The sequence below is a fragment of the Nycticebus coucang genome, chromosome 20 (genome assembly GCF_027406575.1).
Source record: "Nycticebus coucang isolate mNycCou1 chromosome 20, mNycCou1.pri, whole genome shotgun sequence".
NCBI classification, from domain to species: Eukaryota; Metazoa; Chordata; class Mammalia; order Primates; family Lorisidae; genus Nycticebus; species Nycticebus coucang.
The window spans coordinates 36,485,499-36,507,270 of NC_069799.1; the positions used below are offsets into that span (position 1 = coordinate 36,485,499).

At 41.8% G+C, this 21,772-nt stretch overlaps 2 protein-coding genes across 3 annotated transcripts in view; both read right to left on the reverse strand.

The window, feature by feature from the left end:
- LOC128572817 (zinc finger protein 726-like) overlaps nt 1–21,772 on the reverse strand; it is a 255,683-nt gene that overhangs the window by 148,100 nt on the left and 85,811 nt on the right. The window lies entirely within an intron of this gene.
- LOC128572811 (zinc finger protein 595-like) overlaps nt 1–21,772 on the reverse strand; it is a 240,244-nt gene that overhangs the window by 21,897 nt on the left and 196,575 nt on the right. The window contains exons 2-3 of one of the 2 annotated variants that reach the window (XM_053572920.1): nt 1,693–1,819; nt 1,120–1,215 (exon numbers count right to left, since the gene is read on the reverse strand). In XM_053572920.1, the coding sequence (XP_053428895.1) occupies nt 1,120–1,215; nt 1,693–1,819 (223 nt within the window). The remainder of the gene's footprint in view (nt 1–1,119; nt 1,216–1,692; nt 1,820–21,772) is intronic. The other variant, XM_053572921.1, reaches the window with a different exon arrangement.

The window sequence follows — 21,772 nt, forward strand, 5'->3', positions numbered from 1 at the left end:
TCTTAGTGTTTTGATAAAATTACTGACTATAATTTGTGCATAATTTTCTCTGAAAACGTCATTCTATAAACAAGTATAAAGCAGATAACATATAACAACTCTTTGTGCTGTTCATGAAATTTCTGAACCAAATACTAATATCACCACTTCACGTACTTATTCTGGATATGATGCTAAAGGAAAACAAGCTTTTTTCCAGACACAGGCTCACTCTGTTGCCCAGGCTAAAGTATCATAGGATCAGCCTAAGTCACAGCAACCTCAAACTCCTGTGTTCAAGCACTTCTCCAGCCTCACCCCCACCTACCCAAACCCAGCTGGGGGAAGCCACCACTCCAATGCCCAGCTAATTTTTCTATTTTTAGTACAGACAGGGTCTTACTCTTGTTTACGCTGGTCTCACATGCCTGAGCTATGGCAATCATCCTTGGGTCCCAGAGTGCTAGGATTCCAGATGTGAGCCACCACACCCAGTCTAAAGAATATTTAAAAAAAAATTTAAAAGCAATGGAAGAGAAGTCACATCCTGCGGTCACATTCCAGCTATAAAAAGTTCTTTTGTTTTCACTATAACCTAGAAGTAATATCATTGAAAAGTAAAGTCCATCTGGAAATTAAGGACTAACTAGACAGGCATAGTGGCTCACAACTGTAAACCTAGCACCCTGGGAAGCCAAGCTGGGAGGATTGCTTCAGCTCACAAGTTCAAGACCAGCCTGAGGAAGTGTGAGACCCCCTCTTTACTAAATAATAGAAAATCCATTAGCCAGACATTCTGGAGAAAAACATGTAGTCCCAGGTATTTGGGAGGCTGAGAGAGAATAATCACTTGAACCCAGCAGCTTCAGGTTGCTCTGTGCAAGGCTGATGCCAGGTCACTCTACTGTGAGGCAAGAAAGAGAGACGCTGTGTCAATAAGGAAATAAAAATTAAAAAAAAAAAAAATAGTAACAGTACAGAAGTACCCTTATGTAAGAACAAGAGAAAGAAACCCAGGACTCTCAGAAACCATTCCCAATATTTTAATCTGAGTTTCCTGAATCATATTATACAGCGTGGTTTCCTCCTTGACCTTTGGACCTCCGACCAGTGTTACCTGCTTCATTCACTCTAACCTACCTGGGGGCTTGACTACTGTCTGGTGTGTCTTCACCTTCCAGGGTTCTCTGCTTTGCTCCAGACAGGCGATGAAGTCAGGCTTAGAGAGAGTAAGACCTGTTGTATTAGAAAAAAGGAAGAGGACTCTTATGGAAATTCTTCAAGTGGTAATCTATTACCTTGCTAAAGTAGACAAAAGAACACTTTAGAACATCCAGAAAGAATAACCCCCAAATAAATGTTCCTTACAGAAACTTTAGAATCTTTAAAAAGTATTTAAAGTTGGAGGATTTTTAACTCCACCACCCAGTTATACGGAAATAAAATTTGGTGCTAGAATCTATGCCACTAAATTTCTGAAATTACCATTAATCTAGTGAAGAATATAAATCATCCAAAAAAAGGCTAAGATTAATGCCAAAATAAACCATCTCTGGTATTTTCTTTTCTATACCATGATATCCCTAAATTGTCCTTAGAAACAAGAAAATGATGCTCGTGCAGTCAAAGAGAAACTGAATAAAAACCTTTTACAAAGAGAGAATATGAATTGTGTAGTGTAGACCAGGAACTGTGTATTTCAGTTATCCTCACCGAGGAAGACCAGGTGTCCGTAGTTCTCCAACATGACGTCCCGATACAAAGTCTGCTGAGCAGGGCCCAGGCAGGCCCACTCATCCATAGAGAACTCTATAGATACGTCCTTGAATGTCAACAGTTCCTGAAAAACAAACATATTTACCAAGAAGCCAGAGGGAGACTGAATTTCACTTTTAGTTACATGAGTGAAGAGAACTTATTCTGACTTATATGAAAGACTGGAGTTACCTAATAAGGTAAGTATAGAAGAGACATATTCCATCATGTGTTGTCTAGCACGGAGGAAAGGGGACGGCATAACACCCACCAAACCAGTGGACACACTACACTTTTTTTGGTTGACACAATAGAAATGAAAGGCCACCAATAGTGGCATGTATAATTTTGTGCCTTATTTACATCATGTAGTGTAAGTCGTGTACGTTTCTTATATGAAAATGTCATGGTGAGGCTCGGCACCTGCAGTTCAGCAGCTAGGACGCCAGCCACATACACCAGGGCTGGAGGGTTAGAACCTGGCCCGGGCCTGCCAAACAACAATGATAACTACAAGAGAAATAGCCAGGACTTGACAGTAGCACAGTGGTTACGGTGCCAGTCACAGACACTGAGGCTGGTGGATTCTAACCAGGGCCAGCTAAACAACGACATATACAATAAAAAATAGCCGGGCATTGTGGTGAGTACCTGTAGTCTCAGCTACTTGGGCGGCTGAGGCAAGAGAATAACTTGAGCCCAAGAGTTTGAGGTTGCTGTGAGCTGTGATGCCACTGCACTCTATTGAAGGCCACATAGTGAGACTCTTGTCTCAAAAAAAAAAAAAAAATGTCATGGTGAGTTAAATGGTACCTCTAAAGTTTTAATGTGTACACTAAAGAACTGGAGATCTTGAAAAAAACGTAGAAATTTATTCAGAAGATATGGGGTGAAGACTCAATTTCTAATTTTTTTTTTTTGAGTCAGAGTCTCAAGCTGTCGCTCTGGTAGAGTGCCATAGTGTCACAGCTCACAGCAACCTCAAACTCTTGGGCTTAAGCGATTCTCTTGCCTCAGCCTGCCAAGTAGCAGGGATTATAGGCGCCTGCCACAAGGCCCAGCTATTTTTTGGTTGGAGTTGTCATTGTTGTTTAGTGGGCCCGGGATGGATTCGAAGCTGCCAACCCCTTTGTATGTGGCTGGTGCTGTAGCTGCTTGAGCTACATGCACCAAGCCTCAATTTCTAAATTTCCAACAAGCTCAATGCCAATGCTTCTGTCCCATGACAATATTTCGTCAAACATGCAGTGAACTGTAGCACTGGATTTATCCCAGTTGATCGCTGAGCCAATAAACAAAGATGACACCAATTCACAAGTACCAACAATACAAGTAGCACAATTTCTGTTGTGATCGGGCAGAAAAAGTAAATCACAATCAGATAAAAACTAATTTAAAAAACAAATTAGTTTTTGGCAAAGTTCAAGGTACAGATACCTGGCATATTTTCTACTCTTTAATCACGTCTTTAAATATGTCCTTTTTAGCATTCTAGAAAGCCAGGCTTTTCTAATTATTCTGGTGCCCAGAACATTGAGTTACTTTAGGCAGTTAATGCCGTCTTCTGTAAAAGTGCATGTGCTTCATCTCATTCTATGTAGAACTGATGGAACTTCCAGATAGAAGCTAAAATACACATATTCCCCTTCTTTGCTAATATTCAGTGACCCAGCCTCATCCCCAATGGGAATCTTGGGCACCCACATTTTTCTATTTTCAATAGAGAGAAAGGGAACATTTTCACTATTTCAGGATACTAATTTAAGGTGAGAATTTTTAGGGCATATGAGAAACCTGGATGAAGAGAACAGAAAGACTCTGCTATATACGTAGAGGAGAAGGATTTTTGGAAACCCTTGATCATTATAAGAAATAAACTTGTATTTGAAACAAACTCATTAGGCAGGAACATCACAAGACATATAAAGATTTCCAAATTCTAAGAATGTGATACTGCAGGAGAAAAAGTAGGCACAGCCCTGGACCTTGGACACATTTACCTGAGAAGCAATCATTTCTTTTTCTTTCTCCTCCTTGCCTTGACTTCCTTCTCAGGGGAGATTATCTGGACATATTAATCCTGCATCTTGATAATATGCGTTTAAAGGCATCACCCTAACCCCTTCACTACTACCACCAACCATATCCACAGGTAGAGGGACCTCGAAGTACAGAAAATATTTCACCCTTTCCTGTTCTGTGAAGTACAGAAAATATTTCACCCTTTCCTGTTCTTTATCAAAGGAGTCAGGGAGGAGATTCCACGTAAACACCACAGTATATGTTTCTTATTTCTTGGCCTCCCCTGCCAGCAATTTCTGCTATGGAAATGAAAATATGGGCCCTGTGAGCTCTTTCTAGAAAAAAATAAATAAACTCCACTGACTAAAATGTAGCTGGAAACCCTCATGCTTGATACTCACCTAAACTTAGCAGCACATGCGGACACTTAATGAAAACCACAGGATGACACAACATAGACTATAAAATCTTTAGGAAGGCAGAGTCACAGATGAGGTGCTTCTTCAAACTGGCCATGAAATCCTGACTGGAAGCCTGGGCTGAGGACTATTTAGTTAAGCATCACCTCTCAAGGTTTAATATGTATACAAGTTATTTCCCATTATGCTCACTCTAAGTATCTGATTCTGTAAGAGCAGCACCGACTCTACTTCCAAGCAAATAATCACTTTATATGAACAATGCCTGTTTATGTCCTTGCTTAAGAATTTCAGGAAGAAAGCTGGGCCCATGGCTCACACCTATAGTCCCAACACTCTTGGAAGCTAAGGCGGGTGGATCCCCTGAGCTCAGGAGTTCCAGACCTGCCTGAGCAAGTGTGAGACCCTGCCTCTAAAAATAAGCAGGTGTTTTGGTGGTCACCTCTATTATCAGCTACTTATGAGACTGAGGCAAGAAGTTGTCTTGAACCCAGGAGTTTGAAGTTGCTGTGAGCTGTGATGCTACGCCATGCTATAGAGGGTAACAAAGTGAACAAAAAAAGAAACAAAAATTTCACCAATTGTTTTGAACCATTAACTATAGAACGATGATTGCAGGCTCCCCATAGGAATTTTTTTCTTTTTTTTGAGACAGAGTCTCAAAATGTCACCCTTGGTAGAGTGCTGTGGCATCAGAACTCACAGCAACCTCCAACTCTTGGGCTAAAGTGATTCTCTTGCCTCAGCCTCCCAAGTAGCTGAGACTACAAGCACCCGCAACAATGTCGGGCTATTTTTTGTTGCAGTTGTCATTGTTTTTTTGCTGGCCCAGGCCAGGTTCAAACTGCCAGCCTCAGTGCATGTAGCTGGTGCAGTAACTACTGTGGTATGGGTGTCAAGCCGCCCATAGGAATTAAGGATGGAAAATAGTGAGCAGTTAACCCCCATTTCAGTTTTGGTCTAGCTCATGTCAGCTAAACTGCTAAAACCGTTTCAATGAGACATCTAGACCTACACATAGAAAGTTTCTACACATAGTTTCCCAAGCTCCTTATCCCTTTTACCACCTTCTGGTCAGCTGAGGAACATCAGGTGGTCTTTGCATCATTAGTCAGCCATCTCCCCATGTTGCTCTTGAATAAACTGCTTTTACTCCCACCAACTCTTGTCTTGTGACTATGACTTTTCATGAAGGAATAGTCACTCTTGGGTTCAGTTAAAATTTTGCAGGTTTTGAGTGAGTCTATGAAGTGGCTTGTTTAACAATTCTCCCTGTTGCTGCTTTTACTCCTTTTAGACTGTAGCGGCACTCAGGCGGAGAAAGGAAACACAGCACAGAGTCCCCTCTGCTCAACACTTTGTAATAACACAAATATCTCTGGTGCAAAGAAGACCACCAATCACAATCTTGATGCATGGCATAGTTTTCTGGCACTTTAAATTCTCCAGAGGTGAGAGAAGCAGTGTCTCAAGACCTGGACTCAGAATTTGGACCTGCAGATTTGGGTCTGGCATATACAGGGGTGCAGCTAGTGCCCTGTGTACATTCATGAGAATTACGGAAACAGAAAAATAGGAATGAGGACAATCTCAGGTATACTTACTCAATGCACATCTGTCACCCAGATTGAGATTCTGGCCTCATAGTTTCTAGATCAGTTTTAGGTCTCAAGATATCAGGATAATTGAAAGACAGACACAGGTAATGGCTGATTGCTGCCCTATAAAAGTAGTTTCTAAAACTCTACAGGTTATCCACAAAGTCACTATACATAGGAAAAATTGTAGCTAAATATACCTTTACAAAATACTCATTTACAAATAGATGGTAATACACAGAGAATAGTTCATAAATGTTTTATAAAATTTTGTTGTAAATAGGGTGGAGTCTGTGGCTCAGTGAGTAGGGCACCAGCCCCATATACCAAGGGTATAGGCGAAAAGCCTCTATATAAGACTTTTATACAGATTATTTCTGTGAGAGTAAGTTAAAAGTCTTTGGGAGATGGAATGGAAAAACCTGGCTAGCACTCCATTATTGTTACAGGCCTGGTCACGTAAAAGACAGGACTTGCTGACTTTTGGCCTGAGCACGGAGGCAGGGCTTGAAAGCAGGCTCTGTATATCTCAGGAATTTCCAAACTACTCCCTTAAGATGGATGACTGCCTCCAGATGGTCTGGTAAAGGTCATGGCATTGCACATTGTAGCCATTGCACATTGTAGCCATTTCGTCCAGTGGAGTTCTGTCTTGTGTCTGATCTCCTGGAGCTTTGGTTAGTTACTTAGCATAAGAAACAACTTTAGATAAGGTTAGAAGTGTTGTTATAGCCTAAGCTGTAGACACCCTGGTGCCAGGTGTTTAGGGCCTGGGTCTTTGAGTTAGAGCCAGTAGATTATTGATTTATGATGCGTACACACAGTAGTGCCTATAAAAGTTGTGGTAAAACAAAAATTTCTTGTTACACGCCTAAGAGAGTGGTGATCTCTTTTTCTGTTAGACAATTTCAACTGCAGGACCTATATTCTGCAATGCTAGATGCATTCGCATCCCACATCAGAGGGTGGCAGGTTCAAACCATGCTCTGGCCAAACTGCAACAAAAATAGCCAGGTGTTGTGGCAGGCGCCTGTACTCCCATACTCCCACCTACTTGGGAAGCTGAGGCAAGAAAATCACCTAAGCCAAAGAGCTGGAGGTTGCTGTGAGCTGTGACGCCACAGCACACTACCCAGGGTGACAAAGTGACACTCTGTCTCTAAAAAAAAAAAAAAAAAAAGTCATTGAAAATAAAGTCATAGAGCTATGATTTCTCTTTTTCCCTATAGTCACCATACTATAGGGTCAATTTTTGGGACACCATGTACTATAAGTGCTCAAGAAGGGAGATTGGAAATTGGCAGAGACCATTGTAGCTTTGTTATTTGGGACAAAATTCACTTTGCTCTACAATTATGCATTGTGACCAGAAGATTGAGATGGAAAGCGCCCTCTGGAGTTACACTCAGTGGACATCATCTTTTTGTTTTTTTTTTGTTTTTTTTTGAGGACACAGAGTCTCACTTTGTCACCCACAGTATGGTGTTGTGGTTTCATAGCTCACAGCAACCTCAAACTCTTGGGCTCAAAGCGATTCTCTTCTTTCTGCATCCCAAGTAGCTGGGACCATAGGTGCCTGCCACAATGCCCGATTATTTTTAGAGACGGGGCCTTGCTCTGACTGAGGATGGTCTTGAACTCATGACCTCAGGCAATCCACCTGGCTCAGCACCCCAAAGGGTAGGATTACAGGAGTGAGGCACTATGTTTATATCATATCTGACAACTCTGGATGGCATGTAAAAATACTATATAATTAAAAACAGAGTCATTTCGAACTCCAGAAGAACCCACCATAATTGAAGACAGAAAAAGAACTGTCATATTAAACCAGAATGTGATGTTCATCTCAAACAACCTAAGAGATTGCAAAGATGAATTAAATCACCATAATTAGTCCTTGGACACACCATTGGTTACACAGGGTGTCCATAAAGTTTGTGTGCAACTTAAAAAAATCCAGGGTGACAGAGTGAGACTCTGGCTCACAAAGAAAAAATAATAAAAGAAAACATGTGTAGGGCCAGGGGATAATGGTGAGAGAGATTGGGGTGCGTAATTCAACCTGGGAAGGAGCTCTGATTACAAAAATGTCCCAGGCTCTGTTTTCTCAAGAGCAGCTCATTGCAAAAAACAAAACTTCCCATGGTGACTCAGGTGCTACTCCCTATTTTACCTATGACAAGGCCAGGTACAGGCTCTGCAAATTCCCATTTCTTGCTCATAATCAATTACCCGAACAGTTCTTTCTTCACCAGTCAGAACAAAATACTTCTTCAAATTTTGCTGAAGTTACTTTTCTTCCCCCAGGATGCTGACTTTTGGCCAATTCTAAGTCTGACTTCAATATCTAACCCCTCTTTATGCCCCTTTTAAGAACTGTATTACTGCAGGATGAAACATCTCCTGATCTGGCAGATTTTTTCTTCACCCTCCAATCTGCCCTCATCACCCACCTTCTTTCTACACTTGTGTGCTCCTCTCTGTCAAAGAAATACCTTGTGTGTGATGGTTGCAGATGATTTATACTTCATGCTTTCCCCAGGCAATACTTTCTACAATAAGGAAGGAACAGCCCCAAATGATTAAGGGTCAGGTTTTTAAGGGGATTTTTGTAGGTGTGCATCTTGGTTGGCACACGGACTGCCCAGGTTCGTCCGGGTAGGTTAGCAAGCATTGCACAGAAGCACAATTTTGCAGTTAGTCGCACATCATTGTTTCAGTACTTTCCCAACCTGGTATTTCTTTTTATTTATTTATTTATTATTTTTTTTTTTTTCTTGAGACAGGGTCTCACTATGTTGCCCTCAGTAGAGTGCCATTGCATCAAGGCTCACAGCAACCTCAAACTCTTGGGCTTAAGCTATTATCTTTCCTCAGCCTCCCTAGTAGCTAGGACTTACAGGTGCCCACCACAATGACCAGCTTTTTTTGTTTTTGTTGTTGCAGTTGTCATTGTAGTTTAGCTGGCCTGGGCTGGGTTCAAAACCGCCAGCCTGGGTGTATGTGGCTGGCACCCTACCCACTGAGCTATGGGCACTACCCCCCACCTGGTATTTCTTAAAGGTCAGTCCAGGGACAGTTGGCACCTCCCAGTCCGTTTTTCAGGTAGTCAACCAAGAAGTCAGTGAGTACTATCCCATATATCTTGGCAGTGAACTAGACTTACTCCATTTTGTTGAGGGATTGTGGCCCAGAAGTTTGCTAGGAGTTAACTGGTATTTTTCCACCTTAGTCTAGGCCTAACAACCTAAAAGAGTTAAGCTGAGAAAACAAGAGTGGTACATTTAGACTCAATGTGCCATACTTTTGGAAAATGTGGGGAAAATGCAAGTCTCCCTGTTGAGTGTTAAAATATACAGGACGGAATTAGGCCGAAAGGGTTCTCGAGGTTTTAGTTCCTAAGTTAGGAAACCAAAATCCAACTCAAATTTATGTTATAAATTACTAATTATAAGAATGGTTGGTCTTTACAGTGAAATAATACAAAAATTAGAGGGGAGGGGAGGGTGCAATGGCTCACACCTGTAATCCCAGCACTTGGGATGCTGAAGCGGGTAGAGTACCTGAGCTCAGGAGTTCAAGAGCAGAAGCAAGACAATGTCGTGGAAAAAAAAAAAAATTAAAAATAGCTGGGCATTGTGGCCGGTGCCTGTAATCTCAGCTACTTGGGAGGCTGAGGCAAGAGGATCACTTGAACCCAAGAATTTGAGGTTGCTGTGACCTAAGATGCCACTGCAATCTACCCAGGGTGACCAAGTGAGACTATGTCTAAAAAAAAAAATTAGAGGGGAGGTGAGAGGGAGATTGGTGTGCTCTCACCTAAGGGAGATTCACCACACAAACACAAACAATATTAGCTAATCATTTCTACCCTCATATTAATCTGAAATTTACAAAAAAGTGGCGTTGCAAAAATAAAAGGATGATAAATATTTTTATTGTTTAAATATATATTTTGCAGCCGGTGTCTTGCTCCATTAACCCAGAGTGCAGGAATGTCATAGCTCACAGCAACCTCTAAATCTTGGGCTCAAGCAATCCTCATGTCCCAGCCTCTCAAGTGCCTGGGACTACAGGCCCGCCACCACCACCACAGTACCATGCTAACTTGTCTATTCTCAGTAGAGACAGGATCTTGCTCTTACTCAGGCTGATCTGTAACTCCTGAACATAAGCAATCCACCCACCTCAGCCTTCCAGAGTGCAGGGGCAGAAATGGTAGACATGAGCCTTGGCACTCAGCCTCTTTGAATATATATTATCATTTTCAATTCTCCGCAAGTGTGTGTACATATATACAGACATATATATTCATCTAAATTCATAGTTTTTCAGTAAGGACTAAAATCTCTCAGCCTGTTTCCTTTCTCTTGCCTCCAGCTCCTTCACCTCAGTAGATTTCTCTTTTCACAAACCATTAAAAAACCAACAAATCAGGGCGGCACCGGTGGCTCAGTGAACAGGGGTGCCGGCCCCATGTACCAAGGGTGGCGGGTTCGAGCCTGGCCCTGGCCAAACTGCAACAAAAAATAGCTGGGCATTGTGGTGGGTACCTGTTGTGCCACCTACTCAGGAGGCTGAGGCAAGAGAATTGCCTAAGCCCAAGGACTGGAGGTTGCTATGAGCTGCAATGCCGTGGCACTCTATAGAGGACGACAAAGTAAGACTCTGTCTCTAAAAAAAAAAAAAAACCAACAAAGCAACCAAAAGAAAATATAAATTCTTTCCCTTTACATTTCCTGAGCTGTTTTCTCTTTCAGTATTTGTTCCTTTAAGCCTCCAGTGATTCCTGAGTGTCCCACACAAAACAAGAGAGTATCAACAATCATACCTAAGGACTGGAAGCACCTAGAAAAATGTTTGTGTTCAAACTTTGCTGAGAAAAAATGAAGTCACCATTCACACTGACAATAACCTGTGAATTAGAATGCAATGACACTCCACTCCCCTTAAATCCAGCTACCCATTTGACCTTAGCCTGGGCATTCTTCCTTTCTTTCTTTGGGATACTAAGCTTTCTCTCCTCCCACTGCTACTGTTGCAGGAAGATGAGGCCCAATGGACAGAAAGAGCACCCAAACACCATTATAAGAGGAAGGGCTTTATTCACGGGCCTGGAGCTTAAGGCATAGAAGCATTCCACATGGCCATGCTCCCCAACTGGCTTGGTCTTTCCCTTTTTATCTACAGTCAAAAAGTTGCAACCCATAGGTACCTTTTTCACTGGCCGGTTTGAATCAAGCTGGAGATACTCTTCTAGCCCCCACAGAATCACAGGATTTCACAGAAGTGAAAATTTCCAAGTTCCAGGAAGGTAAGTTTATAAATTCCTAAGAGCTGAGTCACCATGGAGAGGACCCTGCAGGTGTATCCTTGTGGTCTCCTTGAGAACACCAGTTCTCTCAGACCTCACCCTTCTCGGGTCTCCTCTCTCACTATATTCCCTTTGTTGACTCCCTGCTCTCTCTCATGGCTTCCACCCACTCTCTAATATAAAATAAACTCACATATTTATATCCTAATCTGGACCTAAAGAAAGTCTTTTCTCACACTATGTGCAGGAACAACTGAGCAACTGACCTTTTTCACAATGCTTGAAATCACATGTAGTGAGAAGAAGATGGAGTCAGCCAGGCCAGGGACTACAGGACACAGCTGGTCTGGTGGTTTAGGTCCTACAAGGTCTTCCCATCTGTCTCCCATGCTTATTGTTTTGTATATTTAGCTCCCATCTTGAAGATGCCCATTTTGAATCTTTTGGAAATTAACTTTGGAAATGTCAGAGATTGTCACTGAGTTGTGCAGTTTTTTTATTTTAAATAAGGGTTATTGTGGTCTTTGCTTTGGGAGGATTTAACTTTGAATTGGAAATGTTAGAGATTGTCACTAGTTGTGTGCTGTTTATTATATTATTGAAAGTTAGTTAATGTGCCCTCTGCTGTAAACCATTATGTATAAATCTCTAACTTTGGAAATGTTAGAAGAGAACAATCTTAAAGAGGCTACTCTCACTATTCTCCAGAATCACTGGCCTTCTGACAAAGTTTGAGAACCTCTCCCTGTCTCTGCATACTGGCTAACAGTGACAGGCAGCCTGACTCTCTTTCTCCTGTAACAGTCTCTCTCACTAATGCAGAGGCCTTGGCTTAATAAACAGAAACTTAATAGCTAAGTTTATTTTTATTTTGGGGGGAGACCTGGTTAGAGTGCCATGGGCATCATAGCTCCCAGCAATTTCAAACTCCTGGGTTCAAGCAATTCTCCTCTCTTAGCCTCCCAAATAGCTTGGATTCCAGGTGTCCTCCATGACCTCCCACTAATTTTTCTATTCTTAACTAGAGATGGGTTTTCCTCTTACTCAGGCTGGTCTCCAACTTCTGAGCCCAAGCAATCCACCCACCTCGGCCTCCCAGAGTGCTAGGATTACAGGCATTGTGGTAGAGACAGACACCCCATTATTTTTAGCTATCTGTGAACTTAAAATACCCTTGAAAATGCCTCGAAATAAATTGTTATCACTGGTCTGGACTTTCAGCAATGCCTAAACAACACAACATAACACTGAACCATTAGGTGAATGGGTTATTGGGTATCAAAAAGCTCAAATGTGAATGCAGAAAGTGAAATTTCTTGCTTTTCAGCTAGAGCCTAGACAAGGTAGCCTATTAAAAAATAGAAAAAAAGGCTTAGCACCCGTAGCACAGGGGTTATGGCACCAGACACATGCACTGAGGCTGGCAGGTTCAAGCCCAGCCCAGGCCAGCTAAATGACAATGACAATTGCCAACAAGAAAACAGCTGAGCATTGTGGCGGGTGCCTATAGTCCCAGCTACTTAGAAGGCTGAGGCAAGATAAGCCCAAGAGTTGGAGGTTGCTGTGAGTCATGCTGCCACCACACTCTACCAAGGGCGAAAAACTGAGACTCTGTCTCTAAAAAAAAAAAAGAAAGAAATAAAAGAAAAACATAAGCAGGCTCGGCATCTGTAGCTCAAGCAGCTAAGGTGCCAGCCACATACACCTGAACTGGAGGGTTCAAATACAGCCCGGGCATGCCAAACAACAATGACATCTACAACCAAATAAATAGCCAGGCGTTATGGCAGGCAACTGTAGTCCCAGCTACTTGGGAGGCTGAGGCAGGAGAATCGCTTAAGTCGAGGAGTTGGAGGTTGCTGTGAGCTGTGATGCCACAGCACAATACCTGGAGCAACAGCTTGAGGCTCTGTCCCCCTCACCACCCCCCCCAAAAAAAAAAGAAAAGAAAAAAGATAAGCAAAAGCTTTTCCCATGCAAACAAAGAAAACTACGGAAGTAATAAATGTCCTTCTGTAAAGCATTATCCCCTATTATGAGCTCCCCAGAAGCTTTCAAAGTAATAATGGTCTGTCCTTTATGGGAGAAGTTACGCCCCAGGTAAGCAAACTTTTCAAAATTCATTAGAAATTGCATGTAGCCCATAGACTTTAATCATCTGGAAAATATAAAAACAAAATAAACCACACACTAAAAAAAAATACTGCCCAACTATGCCAAGAGATCCATTTACATCAATGGATTATTATTGCCCCTGTAATTACTGTGAATAAACATTGCCCCTAAAAACAGGCTCATATTAAATCTTTACAAAGTTATTTATAAGAAACCCTTCCAGAATAAATAGGGAGGTGGAGCAAGATGGCGGCAGAGTAACAGCTTCCCTGCAACTGGGCACAGTGAATCTGGGGAGGTAAGACTCTGGGCATCTCTGGCTGGTGGGATCTGCCTATAATCATCCCTTTGAGGATACTGGGAGTCAACAAGGACTTCTGGACCTCAAGAGGAGGGCAAAAACAGAGGAAAACTGGCAAGTGGTTACGTGTGTCCGATTGACCTAATCACCCCGGCAGCCATAAGTACAAGCAGCAGTGAGACTGCAAACCGGAAAGGCCTTACCTATGAACTGTTTCGGTGTTTTTGGACTTGGCACCCAGTTGAACTGCCTTTGGGAGAGCTTGAGCAGGAGTGCTGAGAACTTTGGGCATTGTTTAGGGCCCCAGACTGAGCTACTGAGCTACTGAGCCGGACGGAACTAATAGTGTTCGACTGTGGGCCGCAGGGAGCCATTGTGAGAGAACTGCCCTGGCAAGCTCCGCCCACAGGGAAACAGAGCAAGGATTGGGCAGGAGCTAGTAACCTAGTGACTGAGCAGCCTAAAGGTGGGGACTGAGCTGCCTTACAGCCTTAACCCTCAGGGGCAGAGTGAGCCCGTTTTAGTACACTGGAGCCTCGGACTGTTGCCCTGGGTAGAGTGCTGTGGCGTCACAGCTCATAGCAACCTTAAACTCCTGGTCTTGGCGCTGCCCGGACCTCCATAACAGCTGTGCTACAACACCGAAACGCAACCCACGCCCGCCGGGCCTCCACAAGCCCTGACCAGGAACTACAGGAGCCGTGCAACCCTGCGTTCTCCCTCCTGTGCCCTGCCTGCCTACACACTGGCCTGCTTGTCTGGCCAGGGACTCTGGTAGCCGCATGCCCTCCAGAGCCCTCCCTGCCTCTGCACAGAGCCATTTTCCTGGCCAGAGACTGCTGGAGCCTTGGGGTCTCTGTGCCAAAGTCACTGGGCACCAGGCACTACCAGAACCGTGTGCACCACCTCCGGCCCTGTTGCTGGATCCGGGTGTATTATACTCCACAGCTGCTTCCACAACCAGAACTCCCTGGCTGGGGCATTCTCAGAGGAACTACACTGGGTCACTCCCTACAATGATCCAGCAACAACAGAGTGATCTCGCTGGGGTCACTAATCTTGGAGAGACACCTCCCCAACTATGAGGACGGCCAGAGGCAACGGTGAAAAACAATCATGAGGCAAAAATCAACAGAAAAACTCTGGCAATATGAATAACCAGAGAAGATCAACTCTTCCAAGGATCAATGGGGCAGACACAGCACAAGATTCCATGCACAAACAAATAGATGAGAAGTCAGAAATTGAATTCAGAATCTGGATGACAAATAAGACTGACTTAGAATTCCAAGCAGTAACCCAAAAGATATTTCGAGAATTCAACGAATTCAAAGACCAAATGACCAAAGATTTTGACACATTGAGAGAAGAAGTTGTGGCCCTCAAAGATCTGAGAAACACAGTAGAATCCCTCAGTAACAGAATGGAGCAAGCAAAAGAAAGGATTTCTGACACTGAAGACAAAGCTTTTGAACACTCCCAAACTCTCAAAGAGGAAGAGAAATGGAGGGCAAAAACGATCAGTCTCTCAGAGACCTCTGGGATAATTTAAAGAAAACCAATATTCACCTTATAGGGATCCCTGAAAGCAATGAAGTGGTTTCACAAGGCATAGAGTCTCTTCTCCATGAGATTATGAAGGAGAACTTTATAGACATGCCAAGAGATTCTGAAATTCAGATAGCTGACAGTTTCAGAACACCAGCACGGCTCAACCCAAATAAGACATCCCCAGACACATCATAATCGATTTCACTAAAGTTAATATGAAGGAGAAAATTCTGAAAGCAGCCAGACGAAAGAAAACCATCATCTACAAGGGCAAGAATGTTAGAATAACTGCAGATTTCTCTGCCGAAAAGTTTCAAGATAGAAGAGGATGATCATCGAATTTTAATATCCTGAAACAAAATAACTTTCAACCCAGGATCCTGTACCCAGCTAAACTGAGTTTCATTTATGATGAAGAAATTAACTACTTCAATGACATTCACATGTTGAAGAAATTTGCCATAACTAAACCAGCTCTCCAGGATATTCTCAGACCTATCCTCCATGAAGACCAGCGTAATTGTCCACCACAAAAGTAAACCCACCCAGAAAATTCTGATCAAATTCCAACTTCCACAGTCACAAAAGGATTAAAAATGTCCACCGGACTCTCGAAAGGCTTATCAATATTCTCAATTATCTGAATGGTTTAAATTGTCCTCTAAAGAGGCACAGGTTAGCTGACTGGATACAAAAACTCAGCCAGATATCTGCTGCATACAAGAATTGCATCTTACATTAAAAGACAAATATAGACTCAAGGTGAAGGGATGGTCATCTATATTCCAGGCAAATGGAAAACAGAAAAAAGCAGGCGTTGCAATCCTACTCACAGACGCAATAGGCTTTAAAACAAAGGAAATAAGGAAAGATACGGATGGACACTTCATATTTGTTAAAGGTAATACTCAATATGATGAGATTTCAATTATTAATATTTATGTACCCAACCAGAATGCACCTCAATTTATAAAAGAAACTCTAACAGACATGAGCAACTTGATTTCCTCCAGTTCCATAGTAGTTGGAAATTTTAACACCCCTTTAGCAGTGCTGGATAGATCCTCCAAAAAGAAGCTAAGCAAAGAAATTTTAGATTTAAACTTAACCATTCAAGGCGGCGCCAGTGGCTCAGCGAGTAGAGCGCCGGCCCCATGTGCCGAGGTGGCGGGTTCAGGCCCAGCCCCGGCCAAACTGCAACAAAAAAATAGCCGGGCGTTGTGGTGGGCGCCTGTAGTCCCAGCTACTCGGGAGGCTGAGGCAAGAGAATCGCGGAAGCCCAGGAGTTAAAGGTTGCTGTGAGCCGTGTGACACCACGGCACTCTACCCGAGGGCGGTACAGTGAGACTCTGTCTCTACAAAAAAAAAACAAAAAAAAAACTTAACCATTCAACATCTGGACTTAACAGACATCTATAGAACATTTCATCCCAAAAAAACTGAATACACATTCTTCTCATCAGCCCACAGAACCTACTCCAAAATTGACCACATCCTAGGCCACAAATCTAACCTCAGCAAATTTAAAAAAATAGAAATTATTCCTTGCATCTTCTCAGGCCATCATGGAATAAAAGTTGAACACAAGAACAACAGGAACCTGCATACCCATACAAAAACATGGAAGCTAAATAACCTTATGCTGAAGGATAGATGGGTTATAGACGAGATTAAGAAGGAAATCACCAAATTTTTGGAACAAAACAACAATCAAGACACGAATTATCAGAACCTCTGGGATACCGCAAAGGCAGTCCTAAGAGAAAAATTTATAGCACTGTAAGCCTTCCTCAAGAAAACAGAAAGAGAGGAAGTTAATAACTTAATAAAACATCTCAAGCAACTGGAGAAGGTAAAACACTCCAACCCCAAACCCGGCAGAAGAAAAGAAATAACCAAAATCAGAGCAGAATTAAATGAAATTGAAACTCTACTGTCAGAAATATGAAAATCTGAAAGAAATCAACCAATACCTGGAAGTACGCCACCTACCAAGACTTAGCCAGAACGAAGTGGAAAAGTTGAAGAGGCCTATATCAAGTTCAGAAATAGCATCAACTATATAAAATCTCCCTAAAGAGAAAAGCCCAGGACCAGATGGCTTTACATCAGAACTCTACCAAACCTTTAAAGAAGAACTAGTACCTATACTACTAAACCTCTTCCAAAATATAAAAAAAGAAGGAATATTACCCAACACATTCTACGAAGCAAACATCACCTTGATCCCTAAACCAAGGAAAGACCCAACAAGAAAAGAAAATTATAGACCAATATCACTAAAGAATATTGATGCTAAAATACTCAATAAGATCCTAACAAACAGAATCCAACAACACATCAAAAAAATTATACACCACGACCAAGTGGGATTTATCCCAGGGTCTCAAGACTGGTTCAATATACGTAAATCTATAAATGTAATTCAGCACATAAACAAAGTAAAAAATATGGACCATATGATTCTTTCAATTGATGCAGAAAAAGCTTTTGATAATATCCATCATCCCTTCAGGATCAGAACACTTAAGAAAATTGGTATAGAAGGGACATTTCCTAAACTAATAGAGGCCATCTACAGCAAACCCACAGCCAATATCATATTGAATGGAGTTAAATTGAAATCATTCCCACTTAGATCAGGAACCGGGCAAGGTTCCCCATTGTCTCCATTGCTCTTTAACATTGTAATGGAAGTTTTAGCCATTGCAATTAGGGAAGAAAAGGCTCTCAAGGGTATCCACGTAGAGTCAGAAGAGATCAAACCTTCACTTTTCGCAGATGATATGATCGTACATCTGGAAAACACTAGGGATTCTACCACAAAACTTTTAGAAGTGATCAAGGAATACAGCAATGTCTCAGGCTAGAAAATCAACACCCATAAATCTGTAGCCTTTATATATACCAACAATAACCAATCCGAAAAAACAGTCAAGCACTCTATTCCTTTCACAGTAGTGCCAAAGAAGATGAAATATTTGGGAGTATACCTAACAAAGGACATCAAATATCTCTACAAAGAGAACTATGAAACTTTAAGAAAAGAAATAGCTGAAGATGTTAACAAATGCAAAAACATACCATGCTCATGGCTGGGAAGAATCAACATTGTTATAATGTCTATACTACCCAAAGCAATATATAATTTTAATTCAATTCCTATTAAAGCTCCATTGTCATATTTTAAACAGCTTGAAAAAATAATTCTTCATTTTACATGGAATCAGAAGAAACCTCGAATAGCCAAAACATTACTCAGCAATAAAAACACAGCAGGAGGAATCACGCTACCAGACCTGAGACTGTACTATAAATCAATAGTGAACAAAGCAGCATGGTATTGGTACAAAAGCAGAGAAGTACATGTCTGGAACAGAATAGATAACCAGGAGAAGAACCCAGCTACTTACCGTTATTTAATCTTTGATAAGCCAATTAAAAACATTCAGTGGGGAAAAGATTCCCTATTTAGCAAATGGTGCTGGGTAAACTGGCTGCCAACCTCTAGAAGATTGAAACTAGACCCACACCTTTCACCATTAACTAAGATACACTCTCACTGGATAAAAGATTTAAATTTAAGACATGAAACTATAAAAATACTTGAAGAATGTGCAGGGAAAACTCTCGAAGGAATCGGCCTGGGTGAATATTTTATGAGGAGAACGCCCCAGGCAATTGGAGCAGTATCAAAAATACACTACTGGGACCTGATCAAACTAAAAAGCTTCTGCACAGCCAAGAACATAGTAAGTAAAGCAAGCAGACAGCCCTCAGAATGGGAGAAAATATTTGCAGGTTTTACCTCCGATAAAGGTCTAATAACCAGAATCCACAGAGAACTCAAACGTGTTAGCAAGAAAAGAACACATGACCCCATCTTAGGGTGGGCAAGGGACTTGAAGAGTAACTTCTCTAAAGAAGACAGATGCGGGCGGCGCCTGTGGCTCAGTCGGTAAGGCGCCGGCCCCATATACCGAGGGTGGCGGGTTCAAACCCGGCCCCGGCCAAACTGCAACCAAAAAATAGCCGGGCGTTGTGGCGGGCACCTGTAGTCCCAGCTACTCGGGAGGCTGAGGCAAGAGAATTGCTTAAGCCCAGGAGTTGGAGGTTGCTGTGAGCTGTGTGAGGCCACGGCATTCTACCGAGGGCTACAAAAAAAAAAAAAGAAGAAGAAGACAGATGCACAATCTACAAACACATGGAAAAAAGCTCATCATCATTAATCATCAGAGAAATGCAAATCAAAACTACTTTGAGATATCACCTAACCCCAGTAAGAGTAGCCCACATAACAAAATCCCAAAACCAGAGATGTTGGTGTGGATGTGAAGAAAAGGGCACACTTCTACACTGCTGGTGGGAATGCACACTAATACATCCCTTCTGGAAGGATGTTTGGAGAATACTTAGAGACCTAAAAATAGACCTGCCATTCGATCCTATAATTCCTTTACTAGGTTTATACCCAGAAGACCAAAAGTCACAATATTACAAAGACATCTGTACCAGAATGTTGATTGCAGCCCAATTCATAATTGCTAAGTCATGGAAGAAGCCCAAGTGTCCATTGACCCACGAATGGACTAGCAAATTGTGGTACATGTATACCATGGAATATTATGCAGCCTTAAAGAAAGATGGAGACTTTACCTCTTTCATGTTTACATGGTTGGAGCTGGAACATATTCTTCTTAGCAAAGTATCTCAGGAATGGAAAACAAAGTATCCAATGTACTCAGCCCTACTGTGAAGCTAAATTATAGCTTTCACATGAAGTCTATAACCCAACTATAGCACAAAACTATAAGGAAAGGGCCAAGGAAGGGGAAGGGAGGGGGGAGGTTAGGGTGGTGGGAGGGTAATTGGTGGGGCCACACCTACGGTGCATCTTAGAATGGGTACAGGAAAAAACTACTAAATGCAGAATACAAATGTCTACATACAATAACTAAGAAAATGCCATGAAGGCTACGTTGAACAGTTTGATGAGAATATTTCAGATTATATATGAAACCAGCACATTGTACCCCTTGATTTCACTAATGTACACAGCTAAAATTTAACAATAAAAAAAATTAAATAAATAAGAAAAAAAAAGAAGAAAGAAAGAAACCCTTCCAGGCAGTCTCAATTCAAATGCCCAGCCAAGCCAAATATAGTAAAAATAAAAGTAAAAAATAAAAATAAAGTAAAAAAGTATGTACAACAAATGCAGGAAGTGGTATCCCTTATTCACAAGTTCTCTCTTCCCAGACCCCAGTCAATCCCTACAGAAAATGTATATCCCTTTTACCCTAGTAACCAAGTCCAGCTCAAACCCTGGAAAGACAGGCCTGAGAAAAACAGATGAAAGAAAAGTAGACTCGTCCAGAAGATGTCCTGCTGAGGAAACCACAGCAGTGAAACTCGCAGGACTAGAAGCGCGGGCCCACCACACTCCACTCAAGCTGTATCTCACCCTAGAAGAAGCTTTGGTCCACAAAAAGTAGACGGCCTCTCCTGAAGGGAGTAACAAGATGGAATGAAGAAATACAATCCCCAGTCATCTTCCTCTTGAGACTACACACGGCTGTGTTCTCACCCCACGACATCATCCAATTTCAATGAAATAAAAATGTAGAGATTGATTTAGCCCAAAATGTCATAAATATGTCTGATTTCTGGCTCAGTGCCTGTAGCACAGTGGTTACAGTGCCAGCCACATGCACCGAGGCTGGCAGGTTCGAGCCTGTCGGGGCCACCTAAACAACAATCACAACTGCAACAAGAAAATACCCGGGCGTTGTGGCGGGTGCCTATAATCCCAGCCACTTGAGAGGCTGAGGCAAGAGAATTGCTTAAGCCCAAGAGTTTCAGTTTGCTGTGAGCTGTGAGGCCACAGCATTCTACTAAGGGTGACATAGTGAGATTCTGTCTCAAATAAATAAATATATATATATATATGTCTAACTTCTGTCTTACTAGAAGTTGTCATGTAAAACAGGCATTTCCTTCATGTCTAATGGAGATATGCACCCGCTAGAACTTATGAGAAATGTCATACATTTCCCATATATCCACAAGATTATCCCCCGCTCAGATATTTATACTTATAAAACAACCACTACTGTCAAGAAAAAAGATATTATTTGCCAGATAACTGAAAAGTGTAACTAAGAGTCATAAATATATTAAGTTTAAAAGGTGCCCATTCTGATACACCATCCTTAATAATTCCTTACTTAAATGTAACTTAACTGCCTTTGTACCTTATGCTAATAGACACACCAAGGTACCCAGAAGATAATTATAAGGCACCCAAGCCTTTTCGTACATCCCTGCTACAACACAGGGAAAACTTGTTCACTAAGATTAAACCCTTTTCTACCCTGGGTACAAAAATGTAAGTCCAACCGGTCTAAAGTAACTTAAGGTATTACACTCCCTGAAAACTATCATAGCCAACTACATGTTTTTAACCCTGATAAATACTACATGTTAGCCATTTGTGTCATATCAACACTAACTACTGGACTCAATCTGAAAATTAGTCCATTGTCCTGTGCCATCGTCAAGACCCTTAATACAACTTCTAAAGCCACAAACGCACTGAGCATTCAATTAAAACAAGTACAAGAAGCTATCCTAAAAAAAAAAAAAAAAAAAAAAAAATCAAGCAGCCATTAATTATTTATTATTAAAACACAATCATAGATGTAAAAAGTTAAAT